Below are 24,705 nucleotides of genomic sequence, written 5' to 3' on the forward strand. Positions count from 1 at the left end.
GCCTCCATCACTGAGTTCAAATGTCTTATTTTGTCACTTCAGTGTTTGAAATCCAATATTCAGATTGACCTCAGTGACACAAAGTGACCACACGAGGCAGCAGAGGACCAGCAGCTCCTGTAAATCACTGATTTTCTCTATAAACCAGAATTTAGACTCAATTAAAGATCAGCTTTCATCACATGACAGCTGACACTTTCTCAAAAATCCAACCTCTTCTCCTGAAGTGTGTGTGTGTGTGTGTGTGTGTGTGTGTGTGTGTGTGACATTCCAGCAGTGGAAACCTGAGAAGGTGGGACTCTTTCTGGTGATCGAGGGGAGCTGAGGTGTCAGAATTCCAATTTCCAGAAAACGGTTGCTCCCAATAACACACTGTGTCACACACACACACACACACAGTTGTAAACATTGTCTCTCTTTCTCTCGGCTTCATTCAGAAATGTTGCCTCACACCAGTGTGAACTTCTCTGCTTCCTCCTCCTCCTTTATATCTATCCTTTCTTCCTTCCTTCCTTCCTTCCTTCCTTCTCTTCCGTCCTCAAACTAAGCGCTCCCTCGCTCTATTTTCCCAAAGACAGAGAGAGAGAGAAGAGGGAAGAGTTTGAGGATCTCAGGCTCCTCCTACTTTCCGGAGATGCTCCAGCCCATCCCTAAATTATGGACCAATGAGTGAAGCTCATTCACAGCTCATGCAGCTCCTCTACAATAGGTAAAGAGAGAGAGAGAGAGAGAGAGAGAGAGAGAGAGAGAGAGAGAGAGGAACACACACACACACACACACACACACAGAGAGAGAGAGTGTAAATGAAGAGGAGATGAAGAGGTAGACGAGACAGGAGACAATAAGACACACAGACAGACTGACGGACACCTTCCTCATTGATCATTGATCTGAAGACACCATGCTGGTGGACATGCAGACAGGTGGACGGTCACACATGTCTCCTGTGCTCCTGCTGCTCTGCATGATGGCAGCAGTTTGGGGTCAGAGCAGACGGGGGTCAGCAGCAGAGACGTCCCTCTGTCCGTCTCCATGTCAGTGTGAAGACGATGGGATATACGTCATGGTGGACTGTTCTGAGTTAGGACTATCATCTGTGCCGCTGAACCTGAGTCCACTTACCACGTATCTGTGAGTACCTCAACATCCTGCTAATGATCCCACTACTACCCCTACTACTACTACTTCTGCTTATGCTGCTGCTGCTGCTGCTACTGCTGCTGCTGCTGCTGGTTTCTTCTAAACCTCTCACTGGTTTCTTCTAAGCCTCATCGGTTTCTTCTAAACTTCTCGCTGGTTTCTTCTAAACTTCTCGCTGGTTTCTTCTAAACTTCTCCCTGGTTTCTTCTAAACTTCTCGCTGGGTTTCTTCTAAACCTCTCATTGGTTTCTTCTAAACTTCTCGCTGGTTTCTTCTAAACTTTCGCTGGTTTCTTCTAAACCTCTCGCTGGTATCTTCTAAACTTCTCGCTGGGTTTCTTCTAAACCTCTAATCGGTTTCTTCTAAACCTCATCGGTTTCTTCTAAACTTCTCACTGGTTTCTTCTAAACTTCTTGCTGGTTTCTTCTAAACCTCTCGCTGGTTTCTTCTAAACTTCTCAATGGTTTCTTCTAAACTTCTCGCTGGTTTCTTCTAAACTTCTCGCTGGGTTTCTTCTAAACCTCATCAGTTTCTTCTAAACCTCTCATTGGTTTCTTCTAAACCTCATTGGTTTCTTCTAAACTTCTCATTGGTTTCTTCTAAACTTGTCATTGGTTTCTTCTAAACTTCTCATTGGTTTCTTCTAAACTTGTCATTGGTTTCATCTAAACTTCTCACTGGTTTCTTCTAAACTTCTCGCTTCTGATCAACCCTCCATCCGACCTCGACATTTCGTTGTGCAATACCAGTTGTTGTGTAATGACAATAAAGATGCTTTCCTTTCCCCCTTTCCTTTCTTCTAAACTTCTCGCTGGTTTCTTCTGAACTTCTCGCTGTTTCTTCTAAACTTCTCGCTGGTTTCTTCCACACTTCTCCGCGTCCAGACCTTCTCTCCCTCTCCCTGTGTCCTCACTACTTCCTTCCTTGACCACTTGAATAGTGGTTTTGGTTGCGGTCATGGGTTAGTCATTAACTGGTTTAAGTTAAGGCTTTTGTTTAGGTTGTTCAAATGAATGGAAGTCAATGCAGAGTCCTGAGAAGAATAGCTGAACAAACCTGTGTGTGTGTGTGTGTGTGTTTTCTGACCACTATAGCAAAATGACTTGACTACTTCTTTCAGTGTCAGGTTTCTGAGCGCCAACTGGAGACCCAGCATTAGTGTGTGTGTGTGTGTGTGTGTGTGTGTGTGTGTGAGAAAGAGGATGAACAGTTTGAGCACAGATGTCTAAATGTGTTTGAGGTTTAAAGGTGGGGTCCAATCATCACATGCTCCTGCAGAGGCTCCTCCCACCCTGAATTTCTCGATAGCATCATGTTGTAAAAACAAAAATGTCAGTAATTTAAGTTCAGATCAGTCACTTAAGTCTTTGTTGTTCTTAAGTACTTTGTTACTGTTCTTAAGTACAAAGTTCACGTATCTGTACTTTACTTTATTTATTTTTCCAGTATCTTGTACTTTTACTCCACTACATTTCCTCTAACTGTATTTGTTACTTGTTACTACCAAATCAACAGTTTTCACACATTCACACATTCACCCATTCACACGCTGCAACATGGGCTCAAATGTCTTTGGGGACACACGTGGACTAGCAGAGCCAGGAATTGAACCCACAACCTTCCTCACCCTACCACTGAGCCACTATGGCTCAATCCTAACTCTCTCCCTTTTTGTTCCTCTGACTTTTACTTTTACTTCTTAAACTTAAGTACATTTTATATCACAAAATGACTTTTGATACTTAAATAAATGTCCTAAACTTTAAGACTTTTACTTCAGTCATTTTACAAAAAGTGGTGACATACTTGTACTTTTACTCAAGTATTACTTCAAGGTACTTTATACACGACTGGGCCTTGCTTTGTGCACTGAAACACAGTCATTGTCCAAAAAGAGTTCAGATTGTCCCTCACTGGAGATCAGGGACACGTGTGTCCAAATACTTTTGTCCACATAGAACATATTCACATGAATCCCTTCACCAGACTCCAGAACCTTCTCCACTCAGCGACAGATGTGCTGGAGTCTCTTACATCACCGAGACGTGGTGCTCAGCCAAAACCTGCGCCGCTGCGTGACGATCCTCCGAGGACAGATTAGAGACACTCTGTGATAACTGATATTGAAGCGATTGAAGTCAAATCCAGGAAACAGGGTGTGATAGAGCAGTTAGTCACCAGGGGGAGGAGAGAGGAGAGGAGACAGTTTTTTTCTCTTAAATCTACATTCAATCTACCACGCTCTTATTGTGATAGTTTTCTGGGTTTATCTGTAACTTCCTGTCTCCTGTCACTTTTTGACAGATCAATCTGATTTTTTTTGTGATCACCCAAAAATAAATTAACTCACTGATGAATTAACTCACTGATGAATAAACTCACTGATGACGTCACAAAACATTATCAAACTTTCCAGAAATTCAAAACCGTACAGATTCATCTCTGGAAAAGTGTGTCTAACAGTGAGATAAAGACGTGAACATGTTCTTTAGACAACATAGACTTAGGCTGGTTTAGATATTATGAGGCGAGTCTTTTGTTAAATGGTCAAAATCAGATTGGTCCTTGTGTTTTTCAGCTCCTCATACAACCACACTTCTAAAATAAGAATAAAAAAAAACGTAACTACCACTTTAACTGATCCACTATGATCTCTCTCTCACACACACACACACACACACATACACATGCACAGTCTTTCCCTACAAACACAAGACTAATTGTTCATTTCCCGTCGTTAACAGTGGAACTGGACCAATTAGTGAGTTTGAGGGCTGATTTAGAATAAGATAAATAAACCTGGAAGACCAACCGCACACTCACACACAGACTCACACACACACACACACACACACACACACACACACACACACACACACACACACACAGATAGAGGGCATGTGGGTCTGCACATGCTGTAACAAATTGAGATCCTGTACACAAGAGTCACAGATTTGTCGTTTGCTTTGATTGATACAAATCAAACACAAACAAAACAACAACATCCCCTCCCTCCCTGACTCCACCCACACACACACGAGCAGGATCTGTCCCAGCGTCCGCTCGTCCTGCTGTGCTTCTGCTGCCTGTCCGGTTCTGACCGGTGGCCACAGAGGTCACAGAGGTCACAGAGGTTTGCTATTATATCATTTTTCAGAATTGGACCCGCATAAGTTAAGGAATTTATTTATTAGCGAGGCAAAGATGCTGCGAGGCAACGTGAGCAGAGATTTATGACAATAACCGTCTCCGTGGGCAACGCATAAAATGAGCTGTCATATGAAACGCAGCTTTGAAAGCACTTCTCTTTGATATCAGATTAGAGAGGAAAAACACGGCCCGAGGCCTCACGGGTGTGTGAGTGTGTGTGTGTGAGTGTGTGAGTTCAGGAACACTCAGTACGTTTAAGAGAATCTTCTTCTTTGACTTCACAGAGACATAATAACTAGGTTGTCCATCACCAAGTCATCACCACAGGCAACCAGCAAACACAGTCACAGCAAAAAGTTATCAATGGAAAACGATTACGATAACATAGTTTTATTTGTCACACACACAATCATACACAATGTCCAGTGAAATTTCTTGTTCCTGCTTAAAATGAAATATGAAGAAAAGAAAGTAATAATTACACATTTAAAATGCCTCGTTATAAAGTGTCCTAAGTATCTAAAAATGTACAATATTAACATTAATATAAGAAATTAAATAAAGTTCAAGGAGTTGCCAGGGTTGTGTTCTTGTACACAGGCCTTTGTGGGGACCGTGACACTCACACACCACAGGAGGGCAGGACATTTTAGCTCAGTTAAAGGTCACAGCTCCGGTCGCTGATGTCACACAATACAGTATATAACCAGACCCATGATTCTCAAAGTGAGGTACGTGTACCACCAGTGGGACGCAAGCTCCCTCTAGTGGTTCTTTGAGGAAAATCAGAAATACTGTTCTACTGTATAAACCAGGGATTGTGAGCTGACTGTCTCCAATCTACATTTATACAATTATATACAGTGTCCTCAATAAAAACAAGCTCAAATCTTAACGTTTAAACTAGTTCTGTCAGTTAAACGCGTTATTAACGCCGTTAATGCGAACCCATTTTAACGGCGTCAATTTTTTTATCGTGAGATTAACGTTCTTTTTGGCCGAGCAGACTTTGTAGTTTTTTTCACATGCTGTTGTAACAACTAGTAACGTTAGAAAAACTACAACACCGCACTGGATCTAGCTAGACCAGAAACAAACGACAGGCACGCGAGCCGGCCAGAGAGTCGTAGGCTAACATTACATTTTGAGTGGATGGCGAGCGCTGTGCACTTCGCCTTATCCAACGCAGCGTGGATCATTTCTCGACGCACTCCCCACATCAATTAAGGATGTATGCAGTGTTACCAACCAAGCTGGCAGACCCCCAAACCGTAGTAAGGAGACCACCGAAGACCGATAGCCCCTTTATCTCGGATTAGCTTGTTACAGCAACAACACATTAAACCAGACTGCGTTGAAGAACAATTCTTTATTCACACACTGCAGGTGATACACAGCCTCTCTTATTATTGTGCAACTCTCACAATAAGAGGAATAAGTCTAAATATGCAGGTGACAGAGATATTGTCTCAATAAAGGAAGCACATGCACTATTCTATGATGATAAGAGCATTAAAATGAAAACAAATAATGGGACAAAAGAAATCTAGGGACATTTAGAATAGATACAAATGTGCAATTAATTGCGATTAATCGCGAGTTAACTAAGACATTAGTCATCACGATTAAATATTTGAATTGTTTGATGGCACGAGTTTAAACACATTTTAACTGTGATGTATTTTTCAAATTCCATTTCCAAGAACTTTTTGCTCAGGTGTAAATATAGTTTCTTATATACGTTTAAACATAGTCGTGTTCTAAGAGTTAAATACATGTTATAAAAAACTGTTACATTTGGAATCATTGACCTGATTTTTGTGGATATTTCACTGATTAATTTCTTAAAGTCAGACGGAATTCTTCTAAAAACTTTCTTCCGTCCATTGAATTAAAAATGAAAAAAATATTCTGTGAATAAATCTGCTTGACAAATATGTGATGTGAATATTATGGTATGGCAGTCCGGATAATTGAGATGTGAACTACGACACATGCTCCCACATACAGTGGCGGACTGGGACAATAATTCAGGCCGGGATGCCAGTCCAGGCCACCCTTCTCATGCAGACCACCATACCTCTTAGTTGTGTATTCTAGTTGTGAGTGACCAATAAGTTATCTATTTGAATATACGATTTTCATTGAAAACCCTGTTTTCAAATGTTATAGCAATGGGTGAATCCTCAAAGACTCATGAGGACAGCAGCCATAGGATACACAAATGTACAAGGCAAGACACACAAAACAATGGGCCTATATTTTTAAAAAGAGAGAGAAATACTAGCTCTTCTCTGTGTATACATCTATATATATATATATATATTCATTGATTGATTTTAAATTATTAATGATTGCACACACAACCCAGAAAGACAGCCTATAAAGTTTATAGTCGTACTATATAGAGCTTGTATATATTATAATGATAGTCAAACTATCATTTATGGTGCAGAATTACAATAAAGAAAACTGCCACAGAGCTGCAGCCTAATAGATTAAGAGTAAACAAAAAAGCTAGCTGTCTTAATAATGATTTATTATTTCCGCATGTATAAACGATCCTGTAGTGGCTCAAACATTATGCAACAAAATCATATTTTTCATTCATCTCTAGGTATTCTGGATAGATTGTCGGGCCGTGTGCCTGTGTGTGTGTGTGTGTGTGTGTGTGTGTGTAGGGGGCTGGGGCGGTGCATGTGACTTCACTGTTGTTGCCGTGTCCGTGAGACACACAGTCTGCGGTGGTGACGGTGATTGAACGATAAACGCAATGAAAGCTATAGCGTTTTTGACTGATCTTCCCTCCTGGTCAACATGTCACTCTTTTTGCAACATTTCGCTGCGTCTGTGGTAAGGGCTTTCCGTTTTCTCTCCCTCTCTCTCTCTCTCTCTCTCTCTGCTCCACCTTTTCTTCTCTCTCGACTACTAGAGTGAAGACAGCGGAGCTAATTGATTGTTGTGTGACGCCGACAGGTCGCCGAGCGGCGTCATTACGTAACTACAGTAGATGGATTGATTTGATTGGTAACTCCAGTCAGTCCCTCAGTCCGCTGACTGTTCAAGTCAGGCCAGGATGACCATTAGGCCACCGGGAAGCATCCCCGGGGCCTGATGGTCAACCTGGCCACTGCCCACAAACATCGAGCAAACTATTTGTTGCTCCGTCGACCGATGACAACAATGCTCGCTCTGATTGGCTCACAGGGAAAATCAGAAAAATCAAAGTCCATGTGAATGCTGCGTTAATTGGACACATAATAATAACAATATTAATAATAACAATAAGTTGTATGAATAACACGCGCCCAGTATGCAAAGGCCTTAAGATTTAAATTGTGATTATGGTTAAGGTTAGTGATAATGCTTTGTTTAGTCTGTGTGTGTGTGTGTGTGTGTGTGTGTGTGTGTGTGTGTGTGGTGGCAGCAGCGGTGAGTGTGGTGAACTTCTAACAGTGTTTTGGCCTCGGCCAGAAAACCACAGCTAACGCTTTACCAGACAGAAGGGAAACCGAGGAGTGTGTGTGTGTGTGAGTGGTGTGTGTGTGTGTGTGTGTGTGTGTGAGCGGTGTGTGCGTGTGTGTGTATGTGTGAGCGGTGTGTGTGTGTGTGTGTGTGTGTGTGAGCGGTGTGTGTGTGTGTATGTGTGAGCGGTGTGTGTGTGTGTGTGTGTGAAGACCACCCAGACTGCTGAAAGAGGTTTTTTTTAGTCAATGGATGTGAAGCATGAAAAATTGAAGCAGAGGAAGATGAAGAAAGAGGATAAAAAAGTGACGAGGAGGAGAAATTTTGTGACAGGAAAATGTGAATTTGAGACACACACATCCTGTCTGTCTGTCTGTCTGTCTGTCTGTCTGGTGGTGGCAGTCGTGTGCGTGTCATTTAAACATTATTATGTCCATGGAACGATTCCTATCATGGGCGAGTGACTGTAAACAACATGTCTGAGAGAGGGACAGAGACAGAGACAGACAGGGACAGAGACAGAGAGAGAGACAGAGAGAGAGACAGAGAGTTTTTACAGACTATTACATAAATATTCTGTGCAACAAATGTTCATTAGTGAGTTTAATTATTAACGACTGTGATTATGAAGAGTTTTATTAGTCTGTAAGACAACAATGTCCAACTGCAGATCAGTTAAGTGAGTGAATGCGTGAGTGAGCGAGTGAATGAGTGAGTGAGTGAATGAGTGAGTGAGTAAGTGAGGTGCAAGTGTTCACTGATGTGAATCTGAGAAAATCTAAATGAGAGGATGATGTAGCTCGGGTTGTGTGTGTGTGTGTGTGTGTGTGTGTGTGTGTGTGTGTCTTGGCTCGCTTCCTGTCACCTGTGATCAGAGTCCCTGAGTTACACATCATCAGATCATCGTCGGACAAAGACACACAAGTGATTTCTCGTCATTTTCTCGTCTCGTGTTCCTTCCTTCCTTCCTTCCTTCCTTCCTTCCTTCCTTCCTTCCTTCCTTCCCTCGCCTCTTGTTCCCCCGAGGCCTCGTCGTGACAGCGAACACCGGCAGAGAAATAAAAATCCACTTCCTCCCGCAACAAAAGTGATATTTATGCCAGGAGGGTGTTGTGAGGGGGACGGCAGGTTAGCGTGTTCCAGAGGGAGCGCGGAGGGTTGGTGGTTTCCCGGGGAACAACCTGGGAGGCTTTTAAACGTCGCTCGGGGACAGACGGCAGGTAGGCAGGTAGAGGACAATGGCGGCTCCCCCGGGAGCGGCAGGCTGAGCCGCGGCCGCTCCACATCCTGTTCTTTAGAAAACTCAGAGAAAGCAATCGCGACACCAGATCTGAAGGGGAACTAGGGTGGAGGAGGTGGAGATTAAGTGGACAAAAACGGTGTTTATTGACTGAATATAGGTGAGTTTGCACTCAACAGCCACTTTATTAGGTACACAGGAGTTCAGTCTGATTTTTCACCCAGCGAACTGACAATATCTATTTATATTATATTTCTCTGACATGTGAGCGAATAGTGATTTGATTTGCGACGTGATTCCGCCTCAGGTCATGTGGTCTGTACCACGAGAGAGACCATTTAAATGGACCAGTAAACACAAGAAGAACAGTGCAAATAAAAGTAGTATCATCTTGTGGTTCAAAATGTTCCAAGTTTGTAAAGCACTCACTCTCCTACACCAAAATCCACAGAGAACATCAGTGATTTTAGCTGCTGGTCCTCTGCTGCCTCGTGTGGTCACTTTGTGTCACTGAAGTGACAAAATAAGACATTTGAACTTAGTGATGGAGGCAGCAGTGGATCAACAACTCCTGAAAATCACTGTGTGTGTGTGAGTGAGTGTGTGTTTGTGTGTGTGTGGTTTACACTGTAACACAAACTTAACGTAAGTTTCCAGTGAGTTTGTCTTTTTTGGACCAATCGTTATAACACAAGTCACTGTAAGTCACATTGTGCTTGTACCTAATAAAGTGGCAGCGAGTGTTTGTTCCGTGTGACGACACCGGGGCAGGAATGTGCTCCCGGTGACGTGAGGTTGAAGGGTGAAAGGTCGTTTTCTGACTGAGAGGATTCAGAAAGGCTGCATGGCCCAGATTCCTGGTCAGCCCCCTTTCCAACCTTGGAAGTCTATGGGAATGTGTGTGTGTGTGTGTGTGTGTGTGTGTGTGTGTGTTTTCCACAACAGAGCAGCCATTGTCCTGTTCTGGACAAATGTCCCCAACTGTGCTGGTGCACATACACGAGCCACAAACACTGTCATGGTTTATAAACCACTCACTCTCCCACACCAAAGTCAGTGATTTCAGCTTGTGATGGAGGCAGCAGTGGATCTCTATGGACTTTGGTGTGGGAGAGTGAGTGCTTTACAAAGTCAACTTTATTTAAACAGCCCAAAATTTAAGAGCTGAAGAGTCATGAGTCACATTTGTTATGAGCAAAAGAAACGAATAATACAATTATGTGTGTATGTGTGTGTCTGTGTGTGTCTGTGTGTGTGTGTGTGTGTGTGTAAGACACATGCCTATCAACATGGATCTGTGTGTGTGTGTGTGTGTTCCTGTCTGAGTATCTCTGTGAGGACCAAAAAAAGCTATACAGGGAGTGAGGACATTTGATCTGGGGCTCGCAACCTTTCAGGGAGTTAAGCTCTTAGTTGTGATAGTTAAGGTTAAGCTCTTAGTTATGATAGTTAAGGTTAAGGTTAAGCTCTTAGTTGTGATAGTTAAGGTTAAGCTCTTAGTTATGATAGTTAAGGTTAAGGTTAAGGTTAGGCTCTTAGTTGTGATGGTTAAGGTTAAGCTCTTAGTTGTGATGGTTAAGGTTAGGCTCTTAGTTGTGATGGTTAAGGTTAGGCTCTTAGTTGTGATGGTTAAAGTTAGGGTCTTAGTTATGATGGTTAAGGTTAAGCTCTTAGTTGTGATGGTTAAGGTGATGCTCTTAGTTGTGATGGTTAAGGTTAAGCTCTTTGTTGTGGTGGTTAAGGTTAGGCTCTTAGTTGTGATGATTAAGGTTAAGCTCTTAGTTGTGATGGTTAAGGTTAAGCTCTTAGTTGTGATGGTTAATGTTAAGCTCTTAGTTGTGATGGTTAAGGTTACGCTCTTAGTTGTGATAGTTAAGGTTAAGCTCTTAGTTGTGATGGTAAAGGTTGGGCTCTTAGTTGTGACGGTTAAGGTAAGGCTCTTAGTTATGATGGTTCAGGATAAGCTCTTAGATGTGATGTTAAGGTTAAGCTCTTAGTTGTGATAGTTAAGGTTAAGCTCTTAGTTGTGACGGTTAAGGTTAAGCTCTTAGTTGTGATGGTTAAGCTCTTAGGTGTGATGGTTAAGGTTAGGCTCTTAGTTTTGATGGTTAAGGTTAAGCTCTTAGGTGTGACGGTTAAGGTTAAGCTCTTAGTTGTGATGGTTAAGGTTAAGCTCTTTGTTGTGATGGTTAACGTTAAGCTCTTAGTTGTGATGGTTAAGGTTAAGCTCTTAGTTGTGATGGTTAAGGTTAAGCTCTTAGGTGTGATGGTTAAGGTTAGGCTCTTAGTTGTGATGGTTAAGGTTAGGCTCTTAGTTTTGATGGTTAAGGTTAAGCTCTTAGTTGTGATGGTTAAGGTTTGGGTCTTAGTTGTGATGGTAATGTTAAGCTCTTAGTTGTGATTGATAAGGTTAGGCTCTTAGTTGTGATGGTTAAGGTTAAGCTCTTAGGTGTGATGGTTAAGGTTAAGCTCTTAGTTGTGATGGTTAGGTTAAGCTCTTAGTTGTGATGGTTAAGGTTAAGCTAGGGAATGCATTATGTCATGGTGCGTGTGTGTGTGTGTGTGTGTGTGTGTGTGTGTGGCACAGCAGCAGCAGCAGCAGTTGTGTTGCGGCTGGCAGAGTGCAGGTGATGACTCGTGAGAGCTAATGATACTTAATGGCATTTCCAACTGACTAAACACACACACACACACACACACACACAAACACAAACACACACACCCACCCACACTGATGGTTAATGGTCTGTCCGATCTCGCTGTGTAACTTCGGTGACTCGTGGGAGCTAAAGGGAACAAATAAGAATATTGATTCCAATACGTAAGGAAGGTACAATATATCACTATAATATGTTCAGATGAATAGACGTGGCATTATCATCCATAGTGTTTTGATATTCTCTTAACCCCTGACACACGTGCACACACGTGCACACACGTGCACACACGTGCACACACACACTTGATGCATGTGTAACCTCACAGGAATGTCCAGAAGGTGGACGACGATGTAGAAAACAGAAGGTGAGGAGACAAATGAGGAAGGAAAAGGAAAGACTGATGATAAAGAGAGTCTTAATTTAACTGACCTGAGTGCAGAAACAGCAGTCAGGGTCACTGCGCTGGCATAAGGCAATCAGATTACTTATTACTACAGGAGCAGAGAGAACACACGTGCATTTTCCATCTGTTGTTAAAGGAGGCTGAAGGGAATTATGCTCCGGTCTCTATAACACGTCTAAAAAGCAGCGGTGAAAAGAGGAAATCTGGACTTTTTACACGAGTGGCAAAGAGCCAAACTAAATCTCTTTAAACCAGCAGCAGCAGCAGCAGCAGCAGCCACATGTCCTCACTGCTACGGGGTAACATTTCAGCGAGCGCTGATCTAGGATCAGTTCTAGATGTTATCCATGGATACGGTTGAATGTACGCAGCAGATGAGCCGAGTGTGGATCAGCGACTCACTCACTGTGTCCTCCTGTTTCTGCCATTCAACCAAATGAAGTCATAACTGAGCCTGACACTAACGCTCATCACGTTTCATTGACTGCTGCTGAGAATCTGCCTTTAAATCAACACACACAGTCACACACAGTCACACACGATCCACCTTTCAGGATTTGTGGAAAAGTGGGGAAATGAAGCATTCTTATTGTGGGCTGTCACCACTGCCCCCTACTGTCTGTTAGTGGAAAACCAGCCTTGCAAGATCAGGGCTGCCGACCCGGATCGCAAAGTCTTTCAAAGGTCTTGCGAGAAACACAAATTGCTTCACAGCACTTCACATAACCAGTGTTTCCATCCCAGCATGGTTCGGTTTGGACTGGTAAAGTCCTGGTTCAGGCTTGTGTCGACTGGGAACAGTATTAGCTGGCCTAGCTCCACCTGGACCATACCATACTATTAACTCAAAGGAAGCGTGCTAACAGGGAATAGTTTGGGCCGGTTATTTTGGTACTATTAATATATTAGTTAATATATGATGATTACTAGTACATATATTACATTATATTACTAGTAATATGTACCATGGACATGGACAGGGACATGAACATGAACATGGACATGGACATGAACATGAACATGAACATGAACATGAACATGGACTTGGACAGGGACATGGACTTGGTCATGGACTTGGACATGTTGGACAATGTTGATATAATTATTACTGTTTTGATAATGGACTGATCGCAGTGCTTTTTTTGTAGAATTATCATTTTTATGGTTTTATGATGGTAAAAAACAACAGATTTCACCAAAGTAAGACGAGTAGGAGTAAGAAAGAAAAGATAATGAAACGTTTTTTCTGGTTGTTTTTACTCCGTGTTTGGCACATGTCATGTGACAAACATATATGACGGCCAAACTGCAGATTAACGGACTGCGAGTTCCCTCGCTGGCTTCCAGGGTTTTTGTCCGACCCACAACAGCTGCCTGTCAGTCCGTCCACATGTTGGAGTCAGTGTCGTATGTTGTGAAGCGCCGACTGTTCCGACGCTTCCTGTTCCATTACTTAAGTGCTTGACCTTTCACCCCCACTCACCCCAACCCCTCCTCCTCCATCGCATGACAGTGTGTGTGTGTGTGGGAGGACAAGGAATGGACAGAAGAGTGTGTTCATGCACGTGTGTATGTACCAGCGTATGAATCAGTCCCAGGGGCATGAATGTGTTTCCCATGACATGGACTCAGACTAAACAGCCGCTCTCTCCACCCAGACATCCGCCTGTCACACACACACATCACCCTTTTTTCTTTCCTCTGGCCTTGTTATCTCGTCTCTTCCCTCCCTCCCTCTGTTTTCTCTGTCCCTGGCCTTTTGTGGCGGCGAAACCCTCCACGTCCAGGTGAAAGACGCCTCCCTCGCTCTCCCTTTGTGCCACGGTGAATGAGACGGGGAGAGAATAAGAGAGGCAGAGATAAAGCGAGAGAGAGTGGCTTCGGACACAAAAGGCGGTGTACCCCTCCCAGGAAGTCTGAGAGAGCAGGAGAGAGAGAAATCTTTAGAGGAAGGAGGAGCATTGTACCCTCCTTCCTGACTCTTTGTGTGTGTGTGCGTGTGTGTGTGTAAACTCCTGTGTGTGTGTGTGTGAGACTGTGAGGGGGGAAACTAAAAGCCAAAGCAAGTCATTTTATTCAGATTGAAAAAAAGCAAAGACAATTAGACCTCACCCACACACACACACACACACACACACAGGCAACCGCTTAGGCCGTCTTTAAGGCGGCGCCCGAGCTTTGACTCCCGCTCACATTGTGTGGATCAAAGATCTCCTTTCATCGATGCCTTAACTGTTTGAAAGAGCTCAGCAGCAAAGATTCAGTCTAAATCCAGCTGAAGACATTACTGTCAGGTGTGGCTCCAACACCGCTGCTGAACGCACACACATGCTCCTGCCCCGCGGGCCAGACCTGTGCAGAGTCTAAAGATCTATCACTCTAATGTTCCACACAACACACAACGGACTCATCAACACCGGACTCATCAACACCGGACTCATCAACACCGGACTCATCAACACCGGACTCATCAACACCGGACTCATCAACACTGAACACTGGACTCATCAACACTGGACTCATCAACACTGAACACTTGACTCATCAACACTGGACTCATCAACACCGGACTCATCAACACCGGACTCATCAACACTGAACACTGGACTCATCAACACTGGACTCATCAACACTGAACACTTGACTCATCAACACTGGACTCATCAACACCGGACTCATCAACACTGAACACTGGACTCATCAACACCGGACTCATCAACACTGAACACTGGACTCATCAACACCGGACTCATCAACACTGAACACTGGACTCATCAACACCGGACTCATCAACACCGGACTCATCAACACTGGACTCATCAACACCGGACTCATCAACACTGAACACTGGACTCATCAACACCGGACTCATCAACACCGGACTCATCAACACTGGACTCATCAACACCGGACTCATCAACACTGAACACTGGACTCATCAACACCGGACTCATCAACACCGGACTCATCAACACTGGACTCATCAACACTGAACACCGGACTCATCAACACCGGACTCATCAACACTGGACTCATCAACACTGAACACCGGACTCATCAACACTGAACACTGGACTCATCAACACTGTATTAGTAGTAGTATCTTACTTTACCATCAGGTGGCGGTACAAGTCTGGACACAGAGACTGACTGCCAAATAATGAGCTATTCTTTATATCCACCAACAGACTGACTGCCAAATAATGAGCTATTCTATTCTAAACATTCTAAAGTCAGAGAGTCAAGGTTGAGATGGTTTGGTCAGAGAAAGACCACAGAGTAGGTTCATGGATGTTGGGAAGGAGGACACGAGGACAGTTGGTGTCACAAGTGAGAGGACAAGATGGACAGATGGTGTCACAGAAGAGGACACAAGTGAGAGGACAGATGGTGTCACAGAAGAGGACACAAGTGAGAGGACAAGATGGAGGCAGATGGTGGCGACCCCTAAAGAGAGAAGCTGAAAGAAGAATCCACAGATTAACCCCAACTCTCGAGTTCTGAGGAAACTGAAATGTTTGTCTCCACCTGAGTGAAGGAGAGAGAGAGCAGAGGAGGAAGGAAGGACGGAAGGAAGGAAGGAAGGAAGACCTGGGGGTGTAATGATTGTGTGTGTGGTATATGTCAGAGAGATAATGATGAGAAACAGTGTAATGCTGTTTGTTTCCACGCTCTCGCTCCAACAACAGGAACTTTTCTCCAAAAACACTTCTTTTCTTGTTGTTTTTTGACTTTAGATTGAAAGATTTTCCTCGTCTGAGGTGAAACATTGAGTCGTGTCTGTCAGACACCTGAGCGCTGATCACATCTGTGCTGCTCTCAGGGCACATTCACTCACCAGGGTGGTCCATCATCATCACCATCATCATCATACTGTACAGCACCGCACAGATCCCAGCCAGAGGCCTGCAGCCTGTGTGTGTGTGTGTGTGTGTGTGTGTGTGTGACGGGCTTCCAGTTTGAAACTGGCTACAATGGAGCTACGGGCTCATTCACACCCACACACACACACACACACACACACATTTCCTTTGATCTCAGCGCTGATAACATACTTCAGTAGTCGTGTTGACGGCGAGGAGGAAACGCAGCGATGAATCGCATTATTGTAACTGCTGGACTGTGTAACACACACACGCACACACACGCACACACACACACACGCACGCACACACACACACGCACACACACACACACACGCTCCAGCTGAAAGCTGAAACACAGATGCAGGGAAAGTGTGAGAGTGAACGAACGTGAACCTCTGCTTCGTCATGCATCTGTTCCACCAGCCTTAAAGGGATCATTCGTTTTTGAAGTGGTTATTGTGTGAGGTTTGTATAGTCAACAACAACAACAACAACAACAACAACAACAACAACAACAATAACAACAACAACAACAGATTTTTGGCAACTTAATAAAAGATTCACCTGATATAATCTATCTCATTTTAAGTCTATACACTACTTGAAGATGGGTTAGACAGACGTTTGTAAAGCACTCACTCTCCCACACCAAAATCCAGAGAGAAAATCAGTGATTTTAGCTGCTGGTCCTCTGCTGCCTCAAGTGGTCACTTTGTGTCACTGAGGTCAATCTGAACGTTGGATTTCAAACACTGAAGTGACAAAATAAGACATTTGAACTTAGTGATGGAGGCAGCAGTGGATCAACAACTCGTGTGTGTGTGTGTGGGGGGGGGGAGTGGTTTACAAACTTCAGTTTCCTGTTAGAAAAGTGTGTCTAACACTCTAACGATAAAGACGTGAACATGTGACTTAGATATCAGAGCCTTCAACTGACGTAGGTTTTATTAACTGAGTCTTTTGTTAAGTAGCTAAAATGATGTTTTCTTCCTGTTTCTGTTTTGGTTAAAACAATTATAAAGTTGTCTGACATGATACAGAATCATTTCATTGATCTGTTGATGACCATATTTTCGCTGCTAATCAAAGACTTTTCTCACCTTCAATTTTGGATTAAATTCAGAGAAAATAAAGAAATATTAATCTATCGTTAACGAAAACTGTTGCACACTCAAAAACAGGGGTACAACACTTCAACTGTTCCCAAATCACAAAGGCATTCCCACATAATTATTCCTTTTTAAGTTGACCACATGATTTAGCTTGTTATTCGTGCAAATGAATGGTCAAAATATAATGATTGTTTGGACAATTATTGTACATTTTTGTCTCTTTAAAAGAAAGCCAGAAATGTACAGTGGGTATTTCTGCACCTCACACAACCCCGCTTATAAAACCCCCCAAACGATCCCTTTAAGACCTGCTGTTTGCCACGATTACTCGATTAATCACAGCATCAATCAGTCAAATATCCAGGGCTTTACCTTCATGCTGAGCCAAAGACGAGAAACACTATCACAGCATGTTGTGTTTTTCACAGAAAAGTCACAGAAAAATTTAAGTTTTTTGTTTTCTTTCTTTCTTTCTTTCTTTCTTTCTCTCTTTCTTTCTCTCTTTCTTCTGCAACTGTTTAAATATTGGCCCTCATTTCACACAAGCTACCGTGATTAAACGCACGAATTACATGCGAGCACATGAAGAACCTAAAATTCCCCTCCGGGGGGAGAGAGAGAGACGTGGGGATCACCGCGGGCTTTGTCAGTGACTGAGAGCAGAGGAGGATGAAAAGAGAGCGTGTTTGCTGAGGGATGAACACGGCTCTCTGTGTCTCGCTGCGTCCTCTGCTCCCAGAGCTGCTCCCAGAGCTGCTCGGGAGTCTTTAGTCCGTCATTCAGCAGCAGATGCAGATCTGAGGGGAGGAGATGGATGTGGCCTCTGTGACTCTGTGTCGGATGACAGATGTGTTGTTCTGTGGAAGCGGCATCGGGGCTCCTGTGTGTCACCGTGATGCTTCTCGTGTTCAGAAGTCGCAGATTGAAGACTCGGACTTGTTTAGGTTTCTTAAATAAGCCGCATTAGAGCCATTCTCAGTGATATCCTTCAGCTATAATCTGACGGCTGTCACTGATCCAGAGGAAACTTCCTGAAAACACATTCATCTCACTTATAAACACGTCTTTTTGCAACAGGATCAATCTGAACGTTGGATTTCAAACACTGAAGTGACAAAATAAGACATTTGAACTTAGTGATGAGGCAGCAGTGTGTGTGTGTGTGTGTGTGTGTGTGATGTTAAAATCACTCATTTTCTCTATGGACTTTGGTGTGAGAGAGTGAGTGTGTGTGTGTGGGGGGGGAGAGAGAGTGTGTGGTTCACAAACTTCTGTCTGACAGTGAGATAAAGACACTGTAGACTTTAGCTGGTGTGGATTTTAGTGGTGGATAAAACCACAGTCACACACATACTCTCAGCAGAGGAAGAGCACAAAGCAACACGCTTGTAAACATGCAGTCAATCCATCAACAGGCGTGTTCACATGTACACACTAAACCAGTGCTTCCCAAAGACTGAACCCCACATGGGTCACATGAGCGTTTTTGTTTCCCCAAAACAGAATTAGCCAAATTTTACACAAACTTAAAGTCAGAATTTAAGTGTGTGTATATGTTTTAAACCACATGTATCCCAGGCAGCATGTCCATGTGGGGTTATAAGGGTTATTTTTGCACTTTAAAACAACCACAGTGGACCAGAGTGCTGTACACAATCATAAATAAAAGACATAGAAGCTCAACGTGGTGACAAGATACATGTCAATGAGACATAAGAACGTGGATAAAAGATCATCAAACACCATTTTCCATGGTTTATACTTCACTGAAAACCATATGGTACCTGCGCAGGGACCAGCACAGTGAAAACATCCTGAATATAATAATATTTAATAAGAATATTGAGGCCACATTAAGTTTTAATTGATGTACCAAACACCTCAAAATGACTTCAAATGAGTAACTGCATGAAAAATAAAATTGCTCTTTGCTCCATTTATAATGCGATTTGGGTTCACATTTAAAAACGCCTGCATCTCCACACAGGAAAGTTAAAAAATAAAGCCTTATCCCTAACATCTTTAATAGTTCCTCAGAAATTAGGTTCTGGCCTCATTAGGACCAGGTTTTGGTCTCCCTGGTCCTGACAAGGTCAGTATTTATGCCAGACACACACACACACACACACACATGCACACGCACACGCACACACACACACACGCACACGCACACACACACACACGCACACACACACACACACATGCAAACGCACACACACACACACGCACACGCACACACAGATGCCCATAAAACAGAGACGCAGAAATCCCAAACGCTCTCCTTCTCATTTCTTTTTTGTGGCGTTTATTTGCGTTGAGAATATCTGCACGTCGCAGCGCCGGCCGACACAATGCACATGTGGTAGTCATCAATCATAATTATCATGGTTTAAAAAAGCCACAGCTGTTATTTGATTTTAAAAACAAGCCATAGCGCGGCGCCTTCCAACGATACGTCAAGTTGTCAGCGGAGGCCTTGGCCTGCACAGCAGATACAGCTCTCTCTCCCTCTCCCTCTCCCTCTCTCTCTCTCTCTCTCTCTCTCTCTGTCTCACTCTCACTCTCACTCTCTCTCTCCCGTTTCCCCCATGACTCACTGCCGACCGTGTGTCTTTATTTTTAAACATCTTCTCCCTCCCTGTGTGTTTATTCTGTCTGAGTGCGGCCGCTGTTATGGACTTCACACAACGTTTGTTTATGGCGTCTTTAATCAGGACCAGATAGTGGAGCGATGTCTTCGTGATCCCAGGACTCATCCGGTCCAAGATGGTTGGTGTGTGTGTGTGTGTGTGTGTGTGTGTGTGTGTGTGTAGCTTTGCTTTAAAGCTCCCACTTGAACACTTCAATCAGTACTTTACTTAACAGTGTATTAACACACGGGATTTGTTTTTGAGTTTTGGGTTTTGGTTCATTTATAAACCACTCACTGTCCCACACCAAAGTCCATAGAGAAAATAGGGACACAGGAGATGCTGGTCCTCTGCTGCCTCGTGTGGTCACTTTGTGTCACTGAGATCAATTTGTATGAAGATTTAGAAATGCCAAATATACAAAATAAGAAAAACGTGAAGACATTTTTAAGATACCATGGGCTTAAGCTGGTGTGGATTCTATGAGATTCTGTTTTTCCTGTGGTCTACGGTCACAGCCACACCTTTAATTACAATTATAACAACGTATTGAAATGGTAATTGGACATTGAGGGGACGTTAACCCTTATAGAATGCCCTCTAGTGGCATGATTGCTTCTATTGCACCGTTGAACGTCGGACTATCATGTAATGCTGCACTTAAATATCCAGAACTATCCCTTTAAGCTGTATGTGTGTGTATGTCACCCAGTCCTCATTATGTCAATTTGTTTGCTTTTCACGTCTCCATGGCAACTTTGTTATCACTTTGTATTTACCTCTGACTTTAATCAGAGCAGTAGTGCGTTGCACTTGTATTTATTCCCAAATTACCGCCAGGAGCCAGAGAACGCAGAGCCAAACCTGGGACTGACACGAGGCGTAGAATTTACATGACATCACCGCAGTGAGTTTGCAGAGAATCTGACTCAAGGTCCCGTGACAGTATCTCAGCGTCGGTCTCCACACACACGTCAACAAATAAAACCTCCACGGTTTTTGGGTCAATTTTTAAATCTATTTGACTATTTCGCTTTTCAAGGTGTTCGATGACTAATGCGTGACTAACATTTGCATAAAGATATTGTGACAATTTTAAAATCTAAAAATGTTGCTCATAACTGAGAAGATTATTTCTTGATACATTGAGTCATTGAAATGTTTACAAACTAAAATGATTCAGTTTTAATGAAAATATTCACACTTATTTTCATACCTTTTGTTAGCAAAGAACACAAATTCAACCCAAGTTTTTGGGGGCGGAGCTTTATCCAGAGGGCCTACGAGAAAGTGGTGGAATTCTCTTCCAAAGGGACATTTCCTGACCCGAGCTTTAACAGCAGATCTTTCATCGCCTCTTTCATTCGTCCATTGTTTCCTGTTTCATGGAACAATCCCAGCACCTGTGCTCATGTTCTCCCAGGAGAGCAGATAATAGAACGTACGATACATCGAGGTCAGCAGCGATAGAGACAAAAGAAACACAGGCCTCCTACTTTGTTCTGAACAACCATTTTCCATCAACACTCATTGAAAGCATCCGCCCAGTAAGTGCACTTGTATGTGTGGAATTGTGTCCTTGAGTAACACCTTGAACGCCCGCCCGCTCTCTCTCTTTCCCCACAGTCAGACCTCCCAGGAAGGGGTGAGGGGTGAGGGGTGAAGGGCATCGTAACAGGAAAGGAAACTGAACGTGCCATTATTATGCTTTCATAAGGAAAATATTCCATGTCAGGCTGAGAGATGATCTGACGTGGTAAAGAGTGCGAGCTCATCGTACGTCTCTTTCAACAGGAAGAAGAAAAGGATGTTTTTTTAGTGGTTTTTATGATACTAATATCACACTAACCCGCTACAGTCAGTGTGTTTACATCCATGTTCAAAGTCCGTAAACGTGTAATTCTGACTATGATGGAGCTTGTCTTAGTCAGACTATCATACCTGGATAATGTGATTCATAGTCTGATTACTGCACCAAACTGTCCTCCTTTGACCCTGAAGTAGAAGGAGACAAAGTCTAAACTGTGGTGGTCCAGACACTCCATCCTCAGTCAGCTCACCTAATAATCAAATATCCACAACACATCTCACGTCCATCTCACCGTGGACCGTCTAGAAACTTTCATTTTCCAGACATCACGTCGTCATTTTCTCTCTCTTTCTTGACTTTACTCGCTCATTGTTCTGCACGGAAGAGAGACAGTGGACAGTGAGTCATGATGTCTCCACGTCTGTCCTGCGCCGTCTCAGCTATGTACATCAAACAGTAGGTGGCGTCATAACAAACAAGGGAGACATTTACCTAAATATCAACTTCCCTTCTTTACTGCACAACATGCAGTAAAAAAAAAAAGAAATACAGCGCCCAAACATGACTCAGCTAAAAGAGTAAAGCATGTGATATACAGTATGTGGGATCCTGTGATTTTGGGATCATTTTCAAAAAACCTTGAAGGGATTTGAATTTTTTTTTTTCTCAAATTTACAAACTAACGATTTCAATGACCGTGGGAACCCTGTTGTCTTCCAGTTTCCAGTTGAACGCCCTCCTAGCCCCATAATGGAGGACATGAGTTAAAGGCTTCTACACCATAAATGGCAAAGACACACACCTGTTAGCTTAGCTGTTAGCTCCACCTGACCATCTGTTAAACCTACACTGATAATAAATAATGTTTACGTGTTGACGTGGCAGCTCAGAGCCAAGCGTTGGCCTTTATCTTTTTGACGAGGTGTTCTGACAGACTCCACCGCACACATCATTCACTGCTCCTCACAGATCCATCCAGCCTCCGTCAGCTCGGCTGCTTTGACAAACAAACAGCCAGTGTGTCAAAACTCCCAACTGCAAAGGGCTTCTGAGAGCAGAGTTTACACTCGCGAGCCCGGTGGTCTGGCTTTATGAGCAATGGTTAGTGTCTCACACACGCACACACACACACACACACAAGACTCACTCCTGAAGACTCATACATACGAGACCCCAAGGGCTGTGAAAGCAAAGAAGGGGTGACGTAACACCTCCTCGCTTTCATTGTGTTTATCAAAGAGGACGACCTTACATGACTGAGGCTGAAGGTTAGATATGTGAGTGTGTGAGTGTGTGTGTGTGTGTCTCTGAGCATCCTGCACCTCACCCTCACCCTCACCCTCACACCACAACGCAGCTGCATCAACACACGCTCAAAAACACGCCCTCTCAGGTCAGGAGTGTGTGTGTCAAAGACACAGGGGAGAAATGGAGTGTGTCTGCGTTACAGCTCTGAACAAAAGAGGGGAAGGAGGCAGGTCTCCTGAGGAAGCTGCAGGAAGAAAAGAAAGAAAGAAAGAGAGAGAGAGAGAGAGACAGATATGAGGGGTCAGATCTAAGAGAAGGTAGAGTGAGACATCTGGAAAAGAGAAAGAGTGACTGGGATTGAGGAGGAAATTACAGCTGCCCAGCAATGATTCATTGGGGAAAATTCTCTTCTATATCTCCTTCTCCTCCCTTTCTCGTACAACCTCTCTACCTAACCCTCTAACCTCTGTCCGTGTTCCTACTCCCACTCGGCGTGATTGATCGCCAAGTGAAAAACATTTAAAACATCTGCAATTTTCAACCACAGGAAAGTGGATCCGTTACATTGGCTGATTGATACTCTCGCAGTGATGCAGCTCTTGTGTTCTGTCTCTACAGGGACCTGAGCATGAACAACATCAGCGAGATCCCGTCCAGAGCCTTCCACCGCCTGCACCTGCTCTCAGAGCTGTGAGTACAAAATATCACACAACCAGTTGATAAGCATAATAAAGATCCATCATCCCCGCGAGTCGCTGACGTTCACAGGCCCCGGTGATGGGAATTGATGACTCTGGCCTGGTTCTGATCTCTCCTACCGAGAAGCCGCCTGCAGCGACGCGAGAGTTTATCGTGGGATGTCTGCAAACAAGAGGGGAGGCGAAGGGAACCCGATACTCGCCCGGAGAGAAACATATATGGTCCTTTAAGTGTTTGGAGAGCAGGATTTGTGTGCGGCCTCCGAGCTGCTGAGTTCTCGACTGTTTCAGCCGCGCGGCGCAGCAGGAGCCCAACACACGTAGACACGGGCGCTCGGCGCCAAGACAAACAGGCGCTATAGGAGGACGTCAGGACGTCAGGACACCACTGAGGGGGAAATTAAATAAGCAAAGGCTCGCGGTTTATGGCAGGTTTACTTATTTGTTGAAATTCTCTCCAGGTTCTGATAGACGTCCAGCAACATCTGTCTGTCTTTCTGTCTGTCTGTCTGCTTCAAACCTGGCAGGTGACTTACTCAGAGATATAGGACCACAGCTCATCAATAAATGTCTCTCTTGACACAACTGTCCAACAGTTTGCTTGACGGGCTACAAATGAGACAGGGGACTCACTATAAGGGGACTCACTGTGAGTCCCCTATGAGACAGGGGACTCACTCAGGACATCAGACTGGCCACTTTGACGTTGTTTGGATGAGAAAAGTGACAGATATGTGGTCAAAGTCATTCGAGGTGATATTGGAAAGAGAGAAATGTTAACTCCGACACAAACCAAAGAAATCTAGTTCCTCTTTATAGGAGCAGAATGTGAGACAGATTCATATAAAACCCCAAACTATCCCTTAAAGTAAAGATGTGATTAAAAGGATAGAAGTTGAAATGTTTTGATAAAACAGACACGATCCTTTATGCTTTATAACTGTGACTTAAATATGTTGCCAGACTATAATACGTAAAATTGACGTGAATGTGATTTGATCGCAACAAAAGCAAACACGAGTCGCGACTTGGACCCGGTTTGGTCCGGACTAAGAACTGGCTCATGGAGGAATCGCAGAAAGTGATTTTGAACATGTTTTTCAGTCGACCTCATCGACATTTGATCCGACCACTCGGCAGAATTCAGTTTGACAAAGGCCGACCACAGATTTACCCCGAGGGTGTGAATGTGTGTAAGTGTGTAGTAGTTGAAGGGGGATTACAGTTTGTGTGTATGTCAGCCTTCACCTGACTCTGACGCCTGCAGTGTGTGTGTGTTTGA

At 43.7% G+C, this 24,705-nt stretch overlaps 1 protein-coding gene across 2 annotated transcripts in view; it reads left to right on the forward strand.

The window, feature by feature from the left end:
* The first annotated feature begins 242 nt into the window (after nt 1-242).
* The window catches only part of LOC131468315 (leucine-rich repeat-containing G-protein coupled receptor 6), a 56,958-nt gene continuing 32,495 nt past the window's right edge, over nt 243-24,705 (forward strand). The window contains exons 1-2 of one of the 2 annotated variants that reach the window (XM_058642405.1): nt 243-1,132; nt 23,344-23,415. In XM_058642405.1, the coding sequence (XP_058498388.1) occupies nt 903-1,132; nt 23,344-23,415 (302 nt within the window). In that variant the 5' untranslated portion in view covers nt 243-902. Of the gene's footprint in view, nt 1,133-19,667; nt 19,807-23,343; nt 23,416-24,705 lie in introns of those variants that run through there. The other variant, XM_058642406.1, reaches the window with a different exon arrangement.

Source organism: Solea solea, chromosome 11 (genome assembly GCF_958295425.1).
Source record: "Solea solea chromosome 11, fSolSol10.1, whole genome shotgun sequence".
In the NCBI taxonomy this organism is placed as follows: domain Eukaryota; kingdom Metazoa; phylum Chordata; class Actinopteri; order Pleuronectiformes; family Soleidae; genus Solea; species Solea solea.